Below are 21,861 nucleotides of genomic sequence, written 5' to 3'. Positions count from 1 at the left end.
TGTTGAGATGAACTTATAATTTGAGTTGAGAAGTATAAACATATAAAGAGCTATTGTAATTGGTAAACCAAACAATTTAGTTAATAGTATTGGCATTTTAGTATTTATGCATTTTAGATTGGGTATATATATATATATATATATATCTTCAAGTATCGCAATTAAAAAATAAAAAAATAAAAAAAAACGTCCAGAAACCGCTTAGGCGCCCGCCTAAACGTCTAAGCGTTGGGCGCCAAGTGCGACGCCTAGAAGCGCCCAGCGTTTAATGTAACATTGATTGTAGCACTCAAATCTCTTTAGGATATTTTACAAAATCTTGAACGTTAAGATACAGAGAAATGGAATTTGATAGTAGTTATGTCTTTTACTTTCTAACCTCTGTACTAAACATTCTTCTGTTATAAGATTAGCAGTAGCGTACATATTTATAGCATCTTTATAAGAGCAGTTGCCATCTTGAGTTCATAGTTTTACATGAAGGTAATCAAATAAAGCAAACCTTATCTTAGTCCTGCGCTTCCATGTAACTATGATCCATTCTTTCACCGCGTGCACGTGCACATCTTACGGCAAGCAAGTTAATAAAATTGCCAAGCTTCTGCAAAGACGAACAACAATGAGATACTCATAAACAGAACTTCAAGATGTTCATGGCTAAGTTTTATTGCATCAGACATCCAAAAATATACAAAACAGGAGAGCGAAAATAGATGGTGTCATCAACATCTGCAGTTTCTCTTACAACGTAGCTTAGAAACAACAGTCATCGTAAGCTATCTGTAACTGTTAAATATGTAAATAGGTAGTAGAATTAAATGTATAATGGAGAATAATTTCTTCAGTGCAAATTCTGTTTTCTCTATATGATGGCAACAATACATAATGTAACAGGGCCAATTGAGCCAATTCTTTCCGTTAGATACTCAAGAGTATGCCAGTACACAAGTACTAGGCATGTATCCAACTAGTAATAACGTTCAAGCTTGCAAGATTGAGCAAGACTTACCACATGTTACACTAAATCGATCCTGCCTCCCTCCACGAGGCCTTTTATGGACTTGTAGCGAAGGACATACAGATCATCAGCAACCAAATCAACAATTTCGTCCCCCCTTTCAAGAGAGCAAGCGCTTATCAATGGTGTTCAAAGAGAGAGAATGGAATACACAACAAAGGAAAAAAGAAACAAATGATCGTTCACTTACGCGTCATCCAACTGGAAAGCTCCAACAGCAGTTTTGGTCTTGCAGAATACAAAGGTGTCAAGCTGGGGTTCAGGAACTGAAAGAAAGAAAAAAAGAAAATGTAAGGGCCAATGATCTGATGAATGAAGTTAACAACCTAATATGCAAATACCAGTTATGATTGCTGATGGTACTCAATTTAAGTACTACTGGCTATAGAACATAATAGAATACAAGAATGAGAGAGAAGTTATATATCACAATTCTAATAAGCAAAAATTAAGAAGATTTTAAAGCCATCTAGCTTGCTTTCATCAAATTCTTGATACCACACATCTCCTAAGAGAAAACAGAAGTTCTTGATACCGCATTAGCAAAATGTACCGAGTGGCCCTTGAGAAGAGAAAGATAAAGAAACATAATGCTGGATATGCTATCCTATCAATCTTTGATAGTTCAAATTGTTTACTCTCTTGTCACACTAGCAGATAAAAATCATATTTCATTTAGAAACCTACACCAAAACATACGAGCTAGGAACTGAAAATACGCTACACTTCTTTCAGAGCACAATAAACTATTTCTTTCTGTAATTCGTAAACATCTAAATCTAAATGACGATAAGATTATAAAAATATTCTAGAATTTAGATCATGCCAAAACATAATATAGTCAATGTTACAAGATGATACCCATATCATCTTCTTCACTTGAGACAGATTGTTTAAGCATGGACCCATAGCCAAAAGGCAACTTATCCAGAACAGATTGTTTAAGATGTTTTTCCACTATCTCTGAACACCTGTTCAACAAAAAAAGAATAAATATAGAATAATCCAAGAGAAGTAAATCATCTACATAAAATTGTATAGCACATTTCTACCTTTTGGCGAACCTCTGTTCTTGTTCAGAGAGTCGATTCCAAAGATCTGTCTTTGAAATGTGAATCATGTACTTCTCAATCTGCAAGGGAGTTAGCACTAATTGAGAGGCACATTGAAGTCTGACAACTCACCAAAAACAGAGATCAAAATGCAAATACAAAATATACAGATGGCTCCACATATGTAATTACTAATTATTTGTGTGAATATGTGTCTATTCATGTGCACGCTTAGAGAGGGAGAGAACGATCACCTTCTGTAATCGGACCCGAAGATATGATCTCAAAAGGAATAGAGTTCGATCTAAATCCATTTGATAAAGCGACACAACAAGATCATCAGCACCTGTCTCCATAAATTCTTCCACAGTCTCTTCCTGGGTTACAACCCAAATCAAAAATCTGATATTAGAACTATTATTTTGATGGTTAAGAAGGAAAATGTTCCTAGTTAGTGGATCATTTCCAACTATTTTTAATAACCAATATCCACTCATTACATTTCTAACCATCTTTCACTTATTATGATGGTACTAAGTACAAGGGTAAGCTGATGTAAATAGTACTTCAATCAAAACTACTATGGTAATAGAACAATAATCTTCTAACATGTAGAACGTTTTAAAAAAAACTTTGTACAGAGCAATCGAATTTTCTTATAATGTTAAATTCGCTACTTTGAGAGAGGATGAGAAGGGATAGGGAGATGAAGTCAGGCAGGGTTGTAAAGTTTTATAAAACTGACTTTACGTAGGTTTCTAGAGATTTAACCCTAGAGTTATGAGACTGGATGGCACAGATCTGACACGACCATAACTCTATGTAGTTCCTCATAACCAAATGCCAAGAGCTTTGGTTCTCCGAACTCAATAATACCAAAAATCTCAATATTTCACCTTTTAGATGACCTAAAATGTGCAAAGAACAATAACATGTATAAATAACATATAAAGTAGCCTCTTTAGCTAGCATAATCGTCACTTTATGAGATTTGACCTCAAAGATAAACCTCATGGAGAAGGAAGTCACATCTGCGTCCTTATTCTATAACTCACATATCCTGCCAAATTAAAGCACTTCAATCAGGGGATGGGAACTGTCAATAGGGGGAGGATATTATTTCGTTAGACTGCAACGCAAATATATTAGTCTTTTTTCCCCTCAAAGGGGAACAATAAATAACAAAATTACAAAAATGATAAATATAAATGTCCTCAAGCTTTCTCTAATATAGTTAAACAAAAATAAGCTAAGGGCAGATTTGTCACTCTAATTCTACTCGCTAAATCCCTGAACAACTAATGTCCATCTAAACTCATTTCTTCGACCAAAGGATGTTGGAACAAGCTCCTTAGCTACTCTGGATCCAAGTAGTTCTGTGTTAGTTCTTTCAAGTAAAGTAGCCATTGGGTTTTTCTTAGTTTTCATAACCAATTGGATGTGAAATATTGATTTGTGATTAAGCTAGAAAACACGAATTTACGGAAGGGGTAAAAAAGATAAAATTTATGCTAGGTTTCAGCGTCCTCATAATTGATAACAACTTCGCTAAGGATATTCTGCGCATGAAGTGAGAATACAAGGAAGACCTGAAAATTATCTCAAGGTTTTGCAAGTACATTATGCGAAAATACACTGAAAGATCTTCTATCAGAATGCTCTCAAATTAACAATTGTACATAAAAATACGGATATTGTTCCGAATTATGTTAGAGTTCACGGATTTTAAGTAGCTTGAACTTCCCCCTACCCTTGAAGGTTGAACAAAAAGGATCTTTACGTTCGATTAGTAGTCAATTAAGCAAGAACCACGAATGCTAGAGCAATCTATTCAAATTTATAGGGCTTAGGATTCTCACAACTTGCTGAATCCTCCCTCAGGATCTAAGGAGCAAAATCTAGGGTTTAAATTAGCTTCCTCGGCAGTAATCAAGATCTAGGGTTTAGATTAGGGTTTTGATTTCTTACGAGTAGCTGGATCTGCTCTCTAGATCTCTGGACGAGTTCTGATTCGAAGTTGAGGATCTCGGGCGCTGCCTTCTCGTTCCTCCACGCTCGCTTCAGGAGCTCGACGTCGGTCGTCGCCTCGATCGACGCTCGATCTCCTTCTCCCTCCTCTTGGCTCCATGGACCCGAACCAGATCCCGACGCCATCTATCGCTCCCGATCTCGATCTGGACCTCGATCTCTCGATATTGGGATTTGGGCGGGAAATATTTAGGTGTTTCTCTTTGCCGCCGTTTTATTGTAGGGAGGAAATTTCACTGGGCTGGTACATGCTAGCCCACTATGCGAAAGCTTGGATGGGCTTTTATAGTTAATGACTTCAATTTTGATAGCGTTAGCGGCTACCCCAACGCAAGGAATGGTTCTTTTTGCTTAAATTTCAGATAACCCCACATATATACATCTATTTTTACTTACGGGTTTCCGCATGCATACCCTTGCAAATTTATCCCTCAATTCTCTCTCATTGATTTTTTCTGCCCCTCTCATTTGACTGTTTTAGTTTTTAAACCGAAAATATTGCAAACTTATTTGACTTTATTTGAAATATCTTGCATTGCCATACTTACATACTAATATTGTTGCGTTGGAGGGTAGAAAACCCCAATGTGAGAGAATTAGAGGGTAAATCTTATAAATATCAATATTTGAGGATAAATTTATAAATATGGAAGATATGAGGGGTAAGTAAGCACAGAACGATGTTATTTATCCTACAACCACTATTTTTATCGGCGGATTTGGATCTTCTCCACTACAAAAAAGTAGTGGAGAGACCACTACTTTTAATCTCAAGCATTGATTATTTAATAGGCGGTTATGATACAATCTAAATCTAATACTTACCATACCCCCGTGTATTGCACTCATTCCTAATTTGCACTAAAAAAAAAATCATAACCATCAACTAGATAATCAATGGCTGTGATTATGTAGTGGTCCCTCCACTATTTTTTTGTAGTGGAGAGGATCCGAATCCTTTATCGGTAGTGTGCCCCCCTTGGAATTCATGGAATTTGGATCCTCTCCACTACAAAAAGTAGTGGAGTGACCACTACTTTTAATCTCAATCAATCGTTGATTATTTAGTATGCGATTATGATACGATCTAAATCTAACACTCAACATACCCCCGTGTATTGCACTATTTCCTAATTTGCACTAAAAAAACAAATCATAACCATCAACTAGATAATCAATGGTTGTGATTATGTAGTGATCCCTCCACTACTTTTTTGATAATGAAGAGGATCCGAATCCGAATTCATGAGGGGTAGAAAGTGCTATTTGTAATTTGTCCTTATCAAAGATGTCGATCAAGGGTGACAAGTGCTAAGAATCAGTTGAGAAATGGTGAGAAATATAGTGGACAAAAAATAAAATAATTGTTGCAATTTACCTTACACAAAAAAAAAAATAGTAAACGCTAATCTACGATGTCGCTGAACATTGTACATAATCCTTTTAACTTCTCGTTTGTGTCATTGTGATTTCACTTATTAATTAATTATATGCCTAAAAACAAGTTGGGGGTTGTAGCTAGGTCTGTCCATCCGGGCCGGGCCGGGAAAAACCGGAGCCCGAACCCGGGTACCCCGGGCCGGGGCCGGGCCCGACTGAGCCGGGTTCCGGGCCGGGCCGGTTTACTTTTTTTAAAAAAAATTTATCAAAATTTTTAAATTTTATTTAACTTTTAAATTATACAAAAAAGACAAAAAATTTAATAAAAAATAATAATTTTATTAATCACTTAAAATGACATAAATTACAAATAAATAATTATAAAAAATAAATTTTTTATTAATAATTAATAAATCATTTACAAATTACAAGTATAAATTTATTTTGGAATTCATCGCATCACAATAGATAAGTACATCCCAACTAGATTTTTTTAAATTTCTTTTCTTTTCTTTTTTTTATAAAAAAATGCTAAAAATTAGTTTAATTTTATTATATTTTATATAATTATGTATTAGTATATACTTACAAATTATTATGTAACTATATATTATATGTAAATATATTGTATATATTTATAAGTTATAACTTGAGAGAGAGAGAAAATCGCATAAGTAGCCGTTGCCCGTTGGGCCAATGAGGAAGAAGTAGCCGTTATAATATACTATACTTATATATATTTATATACTAAGAGAGAGAGTATACACACACATATTATACATATATAAGAGAGAGTATACTTATATAAGAGGTAGTATACATATATATAAGAGAGTAACTTATATATACTAAGAGAGAGAGTATATTAGATTATAGTATAATCACAGCATTATATTATACAATATATAAGGAGAGGGTATACTTAAGTATATACTTATATAAGAGAGAGTATAACATTATATAAGCAGGAGATTACTTATATATATCATATATATCTAAGAGAGAGAGATATTACATACATTATACATTATATAAGAGAGAGTATTCTATATTATACTTGATATAGAGAAAGTATACTTTATATTATACTTTATACTTATATAAGAGATGAGTAGTACTTCATATACTAGAGAGAGTATATATAATACACATTATGAATATTATAACATATATACAATGAATTACATATACAGTTTTTAAATTGATATATATTATGATATATGTCATCATAATATATATAATATATATATTAATATATATAGTATAATAGTATATATATAAAATATAATAATATATATATATATATATATATATATTATATATATATATGTATATATTATATATATTATTATATATATAGTAATATATATATTAGTTATATTAGGAAGAGAGAGAGAAGTAGTAGCAGAGAGAGAGAGAAAACGGGAGGTGAGCTGGCAGCGTAGAAAATTTCCTGCGTTGCAAGTGTATGACATGTGAGACCCACACCGATGTGACTTATAGGAGGGCTCACATGTCATACACTTGCAGCGCAGGAAATTTCCTACGCTGCCAGCTCACCTCCCGTTTTCTCATATATATATATATATATATATTATATATTTATATATACATATATTATACATATATAATACATATAAAAAATAAAATAAAAATAAAAAAAATTACTATTCCAGGCTGGGCCCTGACCGGGCACCAAAGAGCCGGCCCGGGCCGGGCCGCGGCCCGACGGGCTTTTTGGACACCCCTATTATAACGTGGCCATCTCTTTCGTGCGAGCTACGTGGAAGAACTATATCCACTTCTATAAAGGAGCAATAGGTACAAAATAGTGGGATAAGATATAATACTAAACAAATTCAAAGCCACCCCAAAAATGCATGTGACATATACACTACTTGTATTTTTTTAGTATTAGGAAAAGCCCATAATCATTAGAGGGGGTAAAAACAAAATGGCCTGCTCCTGGATGTTTCCTCAAATTTGGAAGGAAGTTTCCAAAATAATTCCATCGAAAATGCAAGAAAATGACAAGTTGTGTGAAGTGAGAGGAGGAGGGAGGGAGGGGAAAGGACTGATGAAGGGCGGTGACGGCACCGCGGCTCCCTGACCTGTGTGGGGATGATCAGGTTTGTCCAAAGAGGCCACGTGCATTATGCATAATTACATGTAAGTCCCAGTTCTGGAGTCTTTTCGGGTCGACTGTTATCGGATCTAGACCCCAAATGAACCCCTGTTACGGCCCCTCCGTGTGACTTGGTCGGCAGTGCAAAGGAGTGGGTGGGTATTTGAGGAGATTAGGGTCTTAATATAAATATTCTATGATGATTGATTAATCTGGGGAAGCGGATCCCTGCACAGACAACACTTGTTAGAGGGTCGGAGAGGACTTCCCGGCATATGCCCTTCGACGTTTAAGTCGGTGATAAATCAAGCAAACTAGTGGAACGTAAAATCTAGCTAGTTGTGGGATTTCGTTTTATACGCACCTTGGTGTAGTGGGGTTATATATATCCACTATTTATAGAGAATTTGTGGGGGGCACATAGGAAAATTGACACGTCAGTGGAGTTGGTCGATCAGACTCCACTTTACATGCATCGATGGTTGCTTGAGTCAGTCAATTTTGCATTTAATGTCGCGGCAGAATGACGGAAGTGCAGGCATCGTCTGAAAAAGTCATAATGACTGACTTCGGCTCGATGAGTCATTATGACTATGATCATACATTTAATGTTATGGTGACTATGCAACAAAGCATGAGGATTGACTGGCCATGCTTTAAATGCGAATGGTGTTGATGAGACTAGTATGTCATTCTGTTGTTCTATATATTATCTAGTGGAGTCCTATCAGAAGATGTATTTCGTCTCGTAATTAATCAGATTTCTTTAACATATTCTGGCTTGAAAATGCCTTTCGTCTCAGACTCGAATGTCTCTTTGAACCTAAAATCCTCTATTAATTTTCTTTGTGTGTTAGTATAAATAATTACGGTATAGATATATGCATAGAACTTTACTTTTTATAACATAAATTGTCAAGAAAACATTCAATTATGTGAGCTCTTTTTTCTCATGGCATTGAATGGTATTAAATATTCTAGAAGCAAAAAAAAGAAAAGGGGAAAAAACATAATTATTGTTAAATTCAACTACAATTGAGGAGAAGGATTTGTCCGCCATTCATCCAACTTTGCACTATCCTTAGTTGGTTTTTATATAGTAGTATAGATTTAAGGGGTTTAGGCTTTCTTGCTAATTGGATTATTTCCTTAAAGTCAAAATTAACATATAGATTCTCAAGTACTAAGCTTGACAGTAAGATGGGCCGTGAATTATAACAAAGTACGGTCAGTTACCGACCAATTACATCCGCATCAATAACGAACCAAACGAAAATTATTAATAAACCGTCGTCCCGACTGTCGGATCGGGTTTCATCCAAAATAGAAGACCCGTCTGCACTGTGAGAATCATGAAGGGGTAATTTCGTCAATGTAAGTTGCCAATTGCGGGTACCCGGAAATATAAGCCCACGTGGATTGCGGTTGCAGTCAACTGCCGTTTCGCTTTCCAGCACACCGGCTCCCGCTAACGACAAACTGGCAGTTGGAAATTACCACTCTCGCCTTCATTCCTCACTCGGCTAAAACGACAAGCCCGGCATCTCATGGCGTCCTCGGTGGAGTCGGCATCCCCAATCGCTAGTCGCCGGGAGGGAGGATGACGAAATTGCCCCCACTCTCTTTTGCCCCGTTCGTGGAATGGCCGTACGTTCAGGGAGAGTCCAAGGGCAAAATTGACCTTTGTGACTAGAGGGGCCAAGGGGGAAGAGTCTGGATTAAAGCGATTATTTTTTTTCCCCTTCTGATAACAAAGAGTCTGGATTAAAGCTAATGTGCCACGTTTCTTTTTATATACAAAATAGGAAAAATTTATCAACTTGATGAGAATGAATTTGAGCGTCCAACTGATGATCAGCTGCATGTAATCTTATGACAATAATAAAGGTAATTTAGACAGATTCTTTTCAATAACATTAGCTATTTTATTAGCACTCTTATGCACAAATTTAAAGCAAACGTGAGAAATTTGTCACTACTGTAGCAACGCAATGTGAAATTTTTTTTTTCTATCGATACATAATTAAAAATGGACTCGGTTATATTCACAACTACTAGAGTTAATGTTAATCTAATAGATAGCACTCTCTTTCATACTCAGTTATTTTTAAGATAAAACAAATGCTATGAAAATTACTTTAAATGAAAATAGGGAAAAAAAATTAATATCATACTCACTTAAAAAGTACGATGTTAGAAAAAAAGCTTTTCATCATCAATATTACCATTCATCATTTTGAATATTTTATTTAAATCTTAATATACTCAAATCATAATTATATTATATCTTAATCCCATGCGAACTATATGTAGCTCAATTATTTAAAAAAATAAGATTAATAAAATACATGAAATAGCTCTACGTTATTAGTTTGTTAAGGTAAAAAAAAACAACCATGCTAATATATGAAATATTACAAAATAACCCAAAAAATTTAAAAGTACACAAAATACCCTCAAAAGTTTAAGATTACACAAAATATCATGTCATTTCAAAATTAAAAATAACAAATATGAAATTTGAAAATTAATAGTAATCTTTGAAGAATTTAAAAAACTATAATTAACACCCTCGGCATTTCAAAAATTATAGAAATACCCTCAAAAGTTTAAATAATTAAAAAACACCATGAAATTCTAAAAATTCAAAACTTGCAAATAATAAAAATGAATTCAAATGATTACAATCATGCACCTAAATTTAAGATTTGCAAAAAATAACCTCAAAATTATAAAAATTGAAAAAAAAAATTCTTCAAAAGTAAAAATCACAAAAAAACCTAAAATTTCATAACCTATAACCAGTAAATATCAGATCTAGAAAATATCAACAGTCCTTTGAAAGTTTGAATTTTACAAAAAAAAATAATCCTAAAATTTAATAATTGTAAAAAACTGCCTGAAAATTTTAGAGTTACAAAAACTTACCACCACATGAAACATGAAATTACAAACACCTAAATTAAAAGTTAAAATTTTAAAAACACATTCTCAAACTTTCAAAATTTGTAAAACACAGCCATAGAAATTCAAAATCACAAAAAAGACTAAAATTTCAAAACTTAACAAAGAAAATAGTAGTTGTTTGATATTCTTTCATTAAGATATATCAATTTAATTTTTAATATAGGATTCTCTATCCCTTTTTAGCATCTAAATGTAGTCTAATTTTATCAAAAAAGATAAAAATGGAGAATGATTGATGTGAGCTCAATAAAAAATAAAACAGAATGAATGAAAGATATTATTTTCTGAATATTTTATAGAATAATTTATTTTTAAGTAAATTATGAATATTTAGAAGCGATTTTTATGAAATTTTTTAGTACTTTTATATGCTTATATAGATATTTTTATAATTTAATAGTGTACTAGAGTTAACATTGATCTTTATTAATATATGATTTTCTTTAAGTCTATCAAGGATTAGTAACAAAATCCATGTTTTCTTTTGTTTTATTTCAGCCCACGTTCAATCATCTTCTCTTATTAACTTTAATTATTCATCTTCCTTTTATTATGCTCTTTTTAAGTGTTTTTTTACTTTTGCAACACTATTTATTCTCAGATTAAGTTTGATTTTATGCCGGTCTAGATAATATGATAATTCAAATTGGCTTCGCATTATATTTGTTTACTTATTTATATAAACATACAAAAAAAAATCATAACACTAAAATTTAGAACATAAGCAAGAAAAAACCATCAAAGTAAGCATAACTGATGAACAACATTTTAATAAGAAATAAACCGAAAATACTTAATCATTATAGTTAATCACGATGCACTAGACAAGCATAAAGACCTGTGGATTGATGATGGAATGGTGTATGGGGCCAGCAACTAACTGTCAGGGCAAGATAGTCATTTCAAAGAATAGCGTAAAGCTTCCCCTCCACGTGAAGGCAGATTTAAATCCATTGGCATTTAAAGCGACGTCCACTCCCACTCCCCTGAAATGCCCTTTAAAACCCTCCAAAAACTTCACTCTTCACCCTCATCGCATCACTCTCTCTCTAAAATTGAGCAATTAACAATCTTCAAAAGGTAACATGAAACTCAATCTCATGTAAATTTCTAATTTTTTAGGTGAAAATTTGATAAAACTTTGGAAAGATCAGTACTTGTTGACGGGGCTGAAGGAATTCATCACTTTTTTTCTCTAAATTTGACATAATTTTTTTTTCTTCCGGCGATCAAGAATCAAGATGCGTCCAGCTCATCCTCCACGAATTAATCCGCCGCGATCTCGAATACCGAATTCGCCTCCATCTAAGAAAGCAAAAGCGCACGATCAGAAACCCTTAGCTCTCCTCTCTCTCCCATGGGAACCGAAGCAGCAGCAGATCTCACTCCTCGACTCCTCTCCTCTCTCCGCGCTCCTTCACTCTCCTCCGACGAGCCTCGCTGTCCGCTCCGCTCGATCCGCGCCCTGGCGCGCGACGGCTGGCGGGCGATCGAGGTGGAGCGCGGCGCGATTCCTCCGTGGGGTCGCATCAAGGCCTCGGGAACGGCGGTGAGACGCCGGCGGCGGCGTGAGGCGAAGGCTAGGGTTTTGGGCGAGTTGGTGCCGGGGTGTTAGGAAGCATGCGTTGCGTTGACTACTCGACAGTATTCGGATTATTGACGGCGTCGAGGCAGGTACGGGCGAGAAGCTGCTCGCTGGGTTTTTGTCGGCGGGGCCCTTGGGTCTGGACTCGCCGGCGGGTCAGGAGCTGATTGGGATTTTTATTTTGTGGAGCTTGATGTATTTTGGTTTTTGGGCTGAATTTTTGAGCAACGTTTATATTCTTGTCGAGAGATTTTGGTGGCTTTCGCTCTTGCTTCTTCTGCCGCTCGTTAAAAAAAAAATAATAATCCTTTTTTGGGGTTTTAATTACTTTTGTCCACAGTATTGTTTCTGAATCCATTTGCTATCCCTTGCTTTTGACAACCCTTTTGAATTTTGCTATCCTATGCTTTTGACAATCCATTTGCTGTGTTTTTTTTTTCGAAAAGAAAGGTTGGAACTGTCTTGATTTTTGGACACTAAATCAGCTCTATTTTGACCAAAGCTAATCCCAGCGAGTTTTGTTTGGGTTGCCAAACACAAACTCTTGTGTCATATTTAGCGGTTTATTAATTCCGCACAGCCTCTCAACTACATAGCTAGTGGCTATAACTCCCAGACCATTGTAAATTAGTTATGTACTAGCTATAACTCCCGGACCATCGTAAATTAGTTATGTTTGTGATGCAAGGTAAAAAAAAAAGAACTAAATCGTTTGTACTATCAAAAAATACTGAAGAAACTACTACTTAATTATAATTATTGATTACTTAATGGGAGATTATGATTTTTTTCCTTTGAATATATAAATTAGAAATGAGTGCAATGCACGTAGGTGTGATTAGGGGTGGAAGTGAACCAAATATTTAATAAACAGTTCGTCTAATATTCGTCCAGATATTCGGTCATATTCGATCCGACAGTTCATTTAACACTAAATGAATATTTTTCAGTATTCGGCTTATAAACGAATAGAATTTAACTAAAGGTATATTCAATTCGACTAATTATTAACTATTCGATAACTTTTTATATGTTAATACTATTAATTAAACTTGTTGTAAATATTACCCATCAAAATTTTTTTATTACAACTTCTACCCATACCGACGACGCCCTCCTCCCCGCGACGAGCCGACGACGCCCTCCTCCCCTAGACGAGCCGACGACGCCCTGCTCCCCTCGACGAGCCGACGAAGCCGAAGAGCCGACGACGCCCTCATCCCCGCGACGAGCCGACGACACCCTCCTCCCCGTCAGGTTCATCTTATATTTTCTGTTAATTTTTTTGTAAAAACTTTTTTCCCCAAATTATTTCCAGCAGGTGGTTAATGCATTTTGTTTACTGATTATGATTATTTTTTATGATTTTCGAATTATTAGCAAATACATATCAAATATTTGACGAATAATTCAAAATCAAAATTGCCGAATAAGGTTAAACGAATATTCGCGAATATTTTTCGAACATCAATATATGTAAACGAATCGAATTCGAATTTGTATAACTATTCGAGCCGAATACGAACACTAATAGCCCAATATGAACCGAATTCGAATTTGAACATTGTACTATTCGTTCAAATTCGATTCGATTCCACCCCTAGGTGTGATCAATTTTAAATTTAAAATATATCACAACAACTCACTAGATAATTAGTAATTGAGATTAAAAATAGTAGTCTCTCCACTACTTTTTTTACAGCGACGAGGATTCAAGTTGCAAAAAAGAATAGTTGAACTTCAATGAGGAATTATGAAATTATATGATTCCTGCATCTCATGACTCACGCATGTTTGCACAAGAAAAACAGGTAAATTCGATGTCAACTATTGTTTTCCAACATCTTAGTTATGTCGCTTAAAATGGCGACTTATACGATAAAGGAAAACAAATAAATGTCATACCATGATGACAAATATTTTGTCAGCATCAATAATCTCCTGTGGATTAAATTAAAGTAAAAAAATTTTGGTCGAACATAATAATTTAAAGAAACATTAGGGTTTGTTTGACAAACTGGGTAAAATAGTTTTAGTGGAGACAAAATTGAGCCTATGGGTTCAGATCTTATTTGACAAATAAAAAGAAGAAGAAGAAATAAACTAGTTTTTTTGAGGCTCGCTTTCGCTCAATAACTAGACTAGAAACAAATCAACTCTTATCTGGTTTAAAGGAGAACTTTCTCAGACAAAAGTTAGTTTATAAATTGGCCACACTAGATTTAAGTTATAACTAGTTCAATAAAGTCTAGTTTAGTATAAACTAGGTCAAGTGAAGCTAGTTCGAAAATAGTCTAGATTATTTTCAAAATTGCCAAACATACCCTTTTCAATGTTCTAATAGTTGATACTTGACTAGCTTTAGACGAGCATTTGTACAATCGATCCAGAGGTTTGGACTAATTTTGACTTCATTTTGTTGATGAATTAGAGTACATGGCAATTTTTCCCCCTTGAAGTGTGAGCGCATGAAAGTTAAATGTTTAAAAACAAAATATATTTGCAAATTTCAAAATTTAGCCTGTCTTTCAATTTTATCTACCTTTAGGGCTTGTTTGGATTGAGGGGAATGAGGGTGAAGGGAAGTTAGGGGAACCATTCACCTCCATTCATCTTGTTTGGGAACACTTAGGAGGTGAAGTTAATTCACCTCCATTCACCTTGGTTCACCCCCTAATAGTATAAAAATTGTTACCCCTCAAATTGGGGTGTAACCAAGGGGAAGGGAATTCCCTTCCCTTCCTTTCCCTTCCCTTCCCCTCACTCAGTTTCCCTTAACTTCCCTTCACCCCCTACGAATCCAAACAGGCCCTTAAGCTAAAGCATCAAAAGGCAGCAGGCCTTGTTGTGTTTATTAGCCGGGCCTTGTTGACAGCCCAACAAGCAACGTAGGGACCTAAGCATAGTCAACGCTCAAATCCACACGCAGAAAAGCCCTCTCGCTCTCATTCTGGAATCTCGAAACCCTAATTCAATTCCCTCCAAGCCTCCGTCGATCGTGTCGATCGTTTCTGAGTTTGGGATTCGCTCCGCTCCTCAGAAGTTCGGTCGGTCAATTGGTTTTTGGTGAGATTTTCTCTCTCCGTTCTATCTTCAATCTTTAGAACTGTATTTGGTTAGGGTTTTGATTCTTTTTTTTCCCGTGTTATTGTCTTCTTGTCATCTTGATCGGATGGCTGATTCCGATCAATTAGATGCTTGAGAGAAATGGGTTTTTCCTTATTTCTAATTTTGATTTTGCAGGTTATTTGGGCTTTTTTTTTGGCAGGACACCATGGCAACTAGTAAGTTAGACTCATTTCAGTACCCCTGTATATGTTAATAGTGAGCTTCTCTGTGATTCATAACTTATTTCCTAAAGAAGTTGAGGGTAGAAGCTTGGGACATCGAAAACTTGTTGATGCCTGATACCATCATTTTACATTTTGTGAATTATGGGCTTATTTGGAAATATGCTCTTGAAGAATTAAGTATCGTGCTGCTTTGTGACATTGGTTTCGTTCAGGACGCTCAAATTTTGATTTAGCATACAATATTTGGAAAAACTCCAATTGGTGATGAGTACTATCCCTTGCTTCTGTGGCACATGTCCTTTTTAGGAGAGCTACACATAAATTATCAGACAAATAGTTTTTCCCCCCTACTTGAGATGAACATATGTCCTCCATTGGCGACAATTACATACAGTGGATAATTATTGTTTAGAATCTAAAATGATGTTATACAGTAACTGCGGTTTTCCAACTTTGATCCGTAACACTTTCCTTTCTCGTGCATCCAGCATGCTTTTCTTTTCTCCTGAATCATACTTATTTTTGTTATTGTCATACTCGTAAGATGAATGTTTATTTGTCCTAGAGTTTGAGGTACTTGAATCATTTTGGGTTTTACTCATGGATTATTTTGGGTTTAACATTGAATCAGATGCAATGAGTGCTATAGTCTGTTGTTATCCAACTTAGTGCTCTTTCCATGATTTTTTTTTAGAATTGAAGTGTGTCTGCGTAAAGCATGGACTTGGATGTGGGTATTCTAATGATGGAATAGGTATTGCACACATAGATAAATATTAAGTTCAAAGGCTACTTATCCCACTTAGTATTCTTTTCATGAATATCTTTAGAATTTGGGTTGCTACCTAGTTAAAGTATGGATTTGGATATGAGTATGGTTGTGATGGACTAGCTATTAGATACATATATAAATATAAATGTTTTAAAATCTGAAGGCTGCTTATCCAATTTAGTATTAAGATTTGGTAAATGTCTGCTTAAAGTATGGATTTGGAGATGGCTATGGTAGTGATGAAATAGCTATTTGATACATATATGAATGTTAAAGTTCCTTGATCGAACATGCTTATTGCCTTCCTAATATGACACTATATAGAATCTTAATAAGCAACAGAGGATATTAATATTTTAATATCTCATGTATTAGACTATTTGCAAGGATCGGACCCAATTTTCTCTCTTTTCCTGTTCTCATTGGTTCTCTGACTAGTACTGTATGCTATATAGCTCTGCTTTGTCCTTGCCAAATGTGACTATCAATTTTATTACGTGAACAATATATTCATATTCATATGCTTTAGAAAAAACAAATAGTGTCACCTCCCGCTACTTGCAACATCAGAACAGGAACTAGGTATAGTTTTATTGTATAAATAATAAATAGAGAATCTTCGGGCGAGTTTCTCATCTGCATTTGCACAGGAATTCAATTTGAGAATTGTTGTGAGGTTGGAGTCTTCTCCAAGCTAACAAATGCATACTGTTTGGTTGCAATCGGTGGATCAGAAAATTTCTACAGGTTTGTTTTGGTGGAAAGGTTATATCTACTCAATGGTGTATATTGCTGCATTTCGTCAAAACCTTCTTGATGATTTATGGGTACCATGCAGTACATTTGAAGCTGAGCTTGCTGATGTTATCCCTGTGGTCAAAACTTCAATTGCAGGCACTAGGATTATTGGTCGACTTTGTGTAGGTGAGTTTTGTGATTGCCTTTCACCTAGAAGATTAGTAATATACCTACATGTAGCTAACTAGGTCATTTTTCTGTTAATTAGGGAACAAGAATGGGCTTCTCTTGCCGCATAACACCACTGACCAAGGTAATTTCTGCTGGAAATTGTATCAGTTTTGTTTTCTTTCAACTTTAGTTCTGTTTGTTTGATTCTTTATTTGTGCCTCAACCTTAACTTTTCAGCTATTTTTTCTTTCCTTTTGGCTCATTTGCTTTTGCAATCTGGAAATGGGATTTCGCTATATTTTTATCAATAATATAGATAGATTCATATCATAATGAAACAATGATTACTAAGCAAATAGAAGCAAACGCGAGGGATTTAAACTGATATAAGGTATATGGCTCCTGTGAAATGGTCCAGATGAACTTCCCTGCCACTATATATTGTAGATTTTAACAGTCCATATCCATTAGATTAGATTATGTTAATCTTTTCTTTGCGGCTGGGTGGATGAATTAGGCCCTTCATATCAAACTTTTGCGTGATGGTTGGGGTGGCCTTGTGGTATTTTCCTCACCATTAGGAGTTCCTTGTAATGCCATGAACCTTGGGTTTATGCGTAGCATGTCCGGATAGGTAGAACCATCAGACTGGGATTCAGGAATTTAGGGCATCTGAATCCTTGAAGAGCCAAAAATTCATCCCCTCAAACATACGTACGTCAGACTGTTCTTTCTTGAACTATTTCAATCGATCCATGGGAGGTTCTTCCAGAAAGAAGGCCGTGGCATAGAACGTCTAGATAGGGCAAGGTTTTAAATATCGGTTATCGGGGATTTATCGGACGGCCAAAATCCTTATCGGATAGCGGAAATCGGGGATATATCGAGGATAAGTAGTATTTATCGGAGTGATATACTGGATGATGTGTATATATAATATAACAATTAAAAAATGTAATCTAATCATGCTTAATGAAATATAAACATACCAAAATGTAAATCATCATGTTTAGAATCATTAACCAATTGTAGAAAGCGAAACTTGCATCATAGCCTTGAAAAAATATAATGTTAGTCAAAATGGGCCGATAATCCCGATAAAAAAGTCTTACTTATCGGCCGATAAGTGCCGATAACGCCGATAAATCGCCGATAAACCTAGAAAAACGATAACTGATTAAAAATCCAATTTATCCTAGCGGAGAGCTACCAAATCCGATAACTCGGCCGATAATATCGATTATCGGCCGATATTTAAAACAGTGGGTGGAACTATTGGACCTGAATTCTGGTATCTTGGGTGTCTGAATCCTTGAATAGCCAAAAATTCAGCCCCTCTAACATTGATATGTACATATATATGTCGGATTGTTCTTTTGCAAGCTATTTAAACCGAACTGTATGGGAGATTCTTACACTAAATAAAGAACGCAAAAGAATTTTTTTTTTTTTTGTTTTTTTCGGGTGCGGGGGGGGGGGGGGCTCTTTTGGTGGAGAAGTTGGGGGAAATTGCGACTTCAGAGATTTATCTCATGATGTCTGACTGTTTTTCTAGAACATACGTATGTATGTACACATGGTCAGACTGTTCTTCTCTTGAACTATTTAAATCGAACCATGGGAGGTCTCTTACAAAAATAAGAGCCGTCGTCATAGAACGTCTAGATGGGGTGGAACAATCGGACCTGAATTCAGGTATCTTGGGTGTCTGGATCCTTGCATAGCCAAAAATTCAGCCCCTCCAACTAGTTAACCGAACTGGGAGAAAAAGGGGGGGGGGGGGGAAGGAAATAGAGGTAATGTCTCTTTTGGTGGAGAAGTTGGGGAAATTGCAAATTCTGATGTTTATACTCATTGACATGTAGAGTGAAAGTGTGAAAGCTATGCTGCACGTTCTAAATTGATACTGTTCAGAATCAACTTGATAGCATATATTTTGATACACGTTTCTTACTATTGTGTTATAAAACATCTAGATGGGGAGGAACAATTGGACCTCAATTCAGGTATCTTGGGTGTCTGAATCCTTGAATAGCCAAAAAATTCAGCCGCTCCGAACATAGAATATGCTACATATATGGGATCTGTTCTTTTGCAAACCAAACTGTGTATCGAGGGTTCTTAACGGCCCCCCCCCCCCCACCCACCCCCAAAAAAGAAGAAGAAAAACAAAAAGGAAAAAGATAATGTCCCTTTTGGTGGAGAAGTCGGGGGTAAATTGCAAATTCAGATGTTTACTCATTGATGTGCTGAGTGAAAGGCTGAGTGCTGTTCTACACGTTCTAAATTGATACTGTTCAAAATCAACTAGATGGCATGTGCTGTGATACACACTTATTTACTACTGTGACTACTATCTACTCATAGTCCAACTTTTTCATGTAATCTCTATCTTTTTAGCTGCTGTATCTCTTTGACAGTCGAGATAAGACAATGTTTCCACTTTTCAAGAAAAGTTGGTGCCATCAAAGATCTGGAAAGCCATTTTTGTTTTGCAATTCTACGGGTGTCCGATTTTTGGATAATGGTTCTCGGATAACTAAAAGGACATTTTAAATACTGCAATTTTTGCTATTTTTTTATCTTCATATCAGAGCTCATTGTTATGTGTGCAATGAATTTGTAATGCCGTGCAAGTGTTCAATATTGAAGATTTCTTATATGCTTATAATGCACAAGCCCATTTAAACATACCTATTTTCATTGTACATCAATTTACTTATCTACAATGGTGGATTCTTCTGAAAAGTATCCACTATTTTAATTTGAAGTTTTGTTGGTGAGACCTTCTATAAATAGTTCTGCTGAGTACTTTTGAAGTAAATTAGATATGTTGCCTAATTGCTCGTCACTTGTTTTTGGTTGTAGAGCTTCAACACTTGAGGAACTGCTTGCCTGACCAAGTGGTTGTTCAGCGCATTGAGGAGCGACTGTCTGCTTTAGGCAATTGTGTTGCTTGTAACGACCATGTCGCTCTTACCCACACTGATCTAGACAGAGTAAGTTTTCCCCACCTTATTCTAACTTGTTGGACATAATGTCTACACAAATGATTTGAACTGTGCATGTTATTGTTATTTTCATGTGGAGTAGTGTTACATATGGCTTATGATGCTTGCTTAAGGTATAGGGGGGCACTCTACTGAATATCATGTAGGGGTGAACTGGATGTTGATGCGAAATCCTCTGCATGAATCTTTAAGCTGGATGGTTAAGAATCATCCAACTTTATTGTTTTCGGGATATGTCACTTCTGGATTTTCAGACTATAGGATTCTTTTCCCTTAAGATTTTCTGAAGGTCGCAAATTGAAGTTTGTACAAGTATATGCATGCCATGCTTCAGTGTCATGGACGTGCCATTAACGTATAGCATAATTTGTTCTCAACTATTTGAGTCTGCTTTTTACACTTTGTTCTTGAAACCAACTTCCAGGAAACAGAGGAGATCATTGCAGATGTACTTGGTGTGGAGGTTTTTAGGCAGACAATCGCTGGCAACATCCTTGTTGGTAGTTATTGTGCATTCTCCAACAGAGGCGGCTTGGTAAGTTTTTAACCTTCTATTTCTATACGAGCAAACAGGAGTTGCATATCATAACTTCATATTCTAATCTAAGAATTTGGTAGGACACAATAAATATTGATATGATAATAGTAAAGCGGAGCTGACTCATGATGCAATTTAATGGAAGAATAAGGTTCATGAAGCCAATCCTAAATTTGAGATTAAAAAAGGCTGTTGTTATTGTTGTCAAACTATGTATTCTAATCTCAGCCATTACCTGAACCAGGTTCATCCACACACATCAATTGAGGATCTCGATGAGCTTTCTACTCTTCTCCAAGTCCCTCTTGTTGCAGGAACTGTGAACAGAGGAAGTGAAGTGATTGCTGCTGGCATGACTGTCAATGACTGGACTGCTTTCTGTGGATCTGACACTACTGCAACTGAGCTCTCTGTGATCGAGAGTGTTTTCAAGCTGCGGGAAGCTCAGCCTAGCTCCATTGTGGATGAGATGAGGAAGTCTCTTATCGATAGTTACGTATGATGGGTTTTAGTTGTTGCAGACCTTGATGCAAGTACACGATATTTGTTGTCTTTCATTTTTATGCGTAATGTTTGGTAATTTCGCTTGGAATTGTTCATGAAAATTTTTGTCGCTTCTCTGTGGCAGAAATTGTTGAATCGTGCTTAAGAATTTTGTTTGGTTTTTTTTGTTTTTCTTGTATTATTTTGTTTCTAGTTTGGTTGCCAGTAGGATTGCGTTGGTGACAGATGATGATGGTTTCAGTGGATTCCGAGGAACTTTTTTAGAGAGAGGGGTTGGGAGAGGTAGGAGAGATCTTGGCCGTCGATCATGAAACGAAAGGCTAGGATTGCCTTATGAGGAAATATTAGGAGAGATTCATGAGGAGAGGATCTCAATTCTATTCCGAGTATCTTGCTGCAGCTGTAGAGGTGAACTTATCTTATTCTGTAATGAGATTTCAAATGGCTTGCTCTAGTTCTAATGCAATGTGGAAGTAATAACCTCGGAATCCACTAAGGAATGTTTTCTGAATCTACAAAGAATGATCTTTGAATCCACGAAGAACTTCGAATCCACGAAGAAAATATTAAAAAAAAATTATTGATGAAAAGCTATGCTTCTAGGGTTTACATTATTCTATTTAAATAGAAAATAAACAAGTTTTTTATTATGACTTAAATTTTACCAAAAATAGAAATA

The 21,861-nt window shown here is 35.6% G+C and overlaps 2 protein-coding genes across 4 annotated transcripts; one reads left to right on the top strand and one right to left on the bottom strand.

Moving 5' to 3' along the window:
* On the bottom strand, nt 281-4,337 carry LOC109819962 (DNA replication complex GINS protein SLD5). The gene is made up of 7 exons (XM_020385978.1): nt 4,039-4,337; nt 2,325-2,447; nt 2,071-2,150; nt 1,880-1,989; nt 1,209-1,284; nt 1,010-1,115; nt 281-601 (listed from the first exon to the last, which is right to left on the bottom strand). The coding sequence occupies exons 1-6, from the start codon at nt 4,222-4,224 to the stop codon at nt 1,016-1,018; spliced, it is 675 nt and encodes a 224-aa protein (XP_020241567.1). The 5' UTR covers nt 4,225-4,337; the 3' UTR covers nt 281-601; nt 1,010-1,015.
* On the top strand, nt 13,265-21,351 carry LOC109851362 (eukaryotic translation initiation factor 6-2). Of its 3 annotated transcripts, none has more exons than XM_020421449.1 (9): nt 13,265-13,412; nt 15,085-15,221; nt 15,399-15,439; nt 16,871-16,967; nt 17,059-17,144; nt 17,227-17,271; nt 19,998-20,128; nt 20,565-20,675; nt 20,923-21,351. In XM_020421449.1, the coding sequence occupies exons 3-9, from the start codon at nt 15,430-15,432 to the stop codon at nt 21,178-21,180; spliced, it is 738 nt and encodes a 245-aa protein (XP_020277038.1). In that variant the 5' UTR covers nt 13,265-13,412; nt 15,085-15,221; nt 15,399-15,429; the 3' UTR covers nt 21,181-21,351. The 3 variants fall into 3 exon arrangements, with proteins under 3 accessions (XP_020277038.1, XP_020277037.1, XP_020277036.1); XM_020421448.1 differs by having other exon boundaries at nt 15,031-15,221; XM_020421447.1 differs by lacking the exon at nt 15,085-15,221.

The sequence above is a fragment of the Asparagus officinalis genome, chromosome 8, assembly GCF_001876935.1.
Source record: "Asparagus officinalis chromosome 8, Aspof.V1, whole genome shotgun sequence".
NCBI classification, from domain to species: Eukaryota; Viridiplantae; Streptophyta; class Magnoliopsida; order Asparagales; family Asparagaceae; genus Asparagus; species Asparagus officinalis.
The sequence above is the reverse complement of the archived record's forward strand: the minus strand, read 5'-3'. Positions and strand labels throughout refer to the sequence as shown.

What these genes read in the sequence shown, in the direction of transcription:
- LOC109851362 (XM_020421447.1), top strand. An exon ending in GGATCAGAAAATTTCTACAG is followed by an intron (nt 16,968 to 17,058) that starts GTTTGTTTTGGT and finishes GGTACCATGCAG; the next exon opens with TACATTTGAAGCTGAGCTTG. An exon ending in TCTCCAACAGAGGCGGCTTG is followed by an intron (nt 20,676 to 20,922) that starts GTAAGTTTTTAA and finishes TACCTGAACCAG; the next exon opens with GTTCATCCACACACATCAAT.
- LOC109819962 (XM_020385978.1), bottom strand. Translation starts at nt 4,224, where the DNA reads ATGGCGTCGGGATCTGGTTCGGGTCCATGGAGCCAAGAGGAGGGAGAA. An exon ending in TTCGGGTCCGATTACAGAAG is followed by an intron (nt 2,151 to 2,324) that starts GTGATCGTTCTC and finishes ACTCCCTTGCAG; the next exon opens with ATTGAGAAGTACATGATTCA. An exon ending in GAACAGAGGTTCGCCAAAAG is followed by an intron (nt 1,990 to 2,070) that starts GTAGAAATGTGC and finishes TTTGTTGAACAG; the next exon opens with GTGTTCAGAGATAGTGGAAA.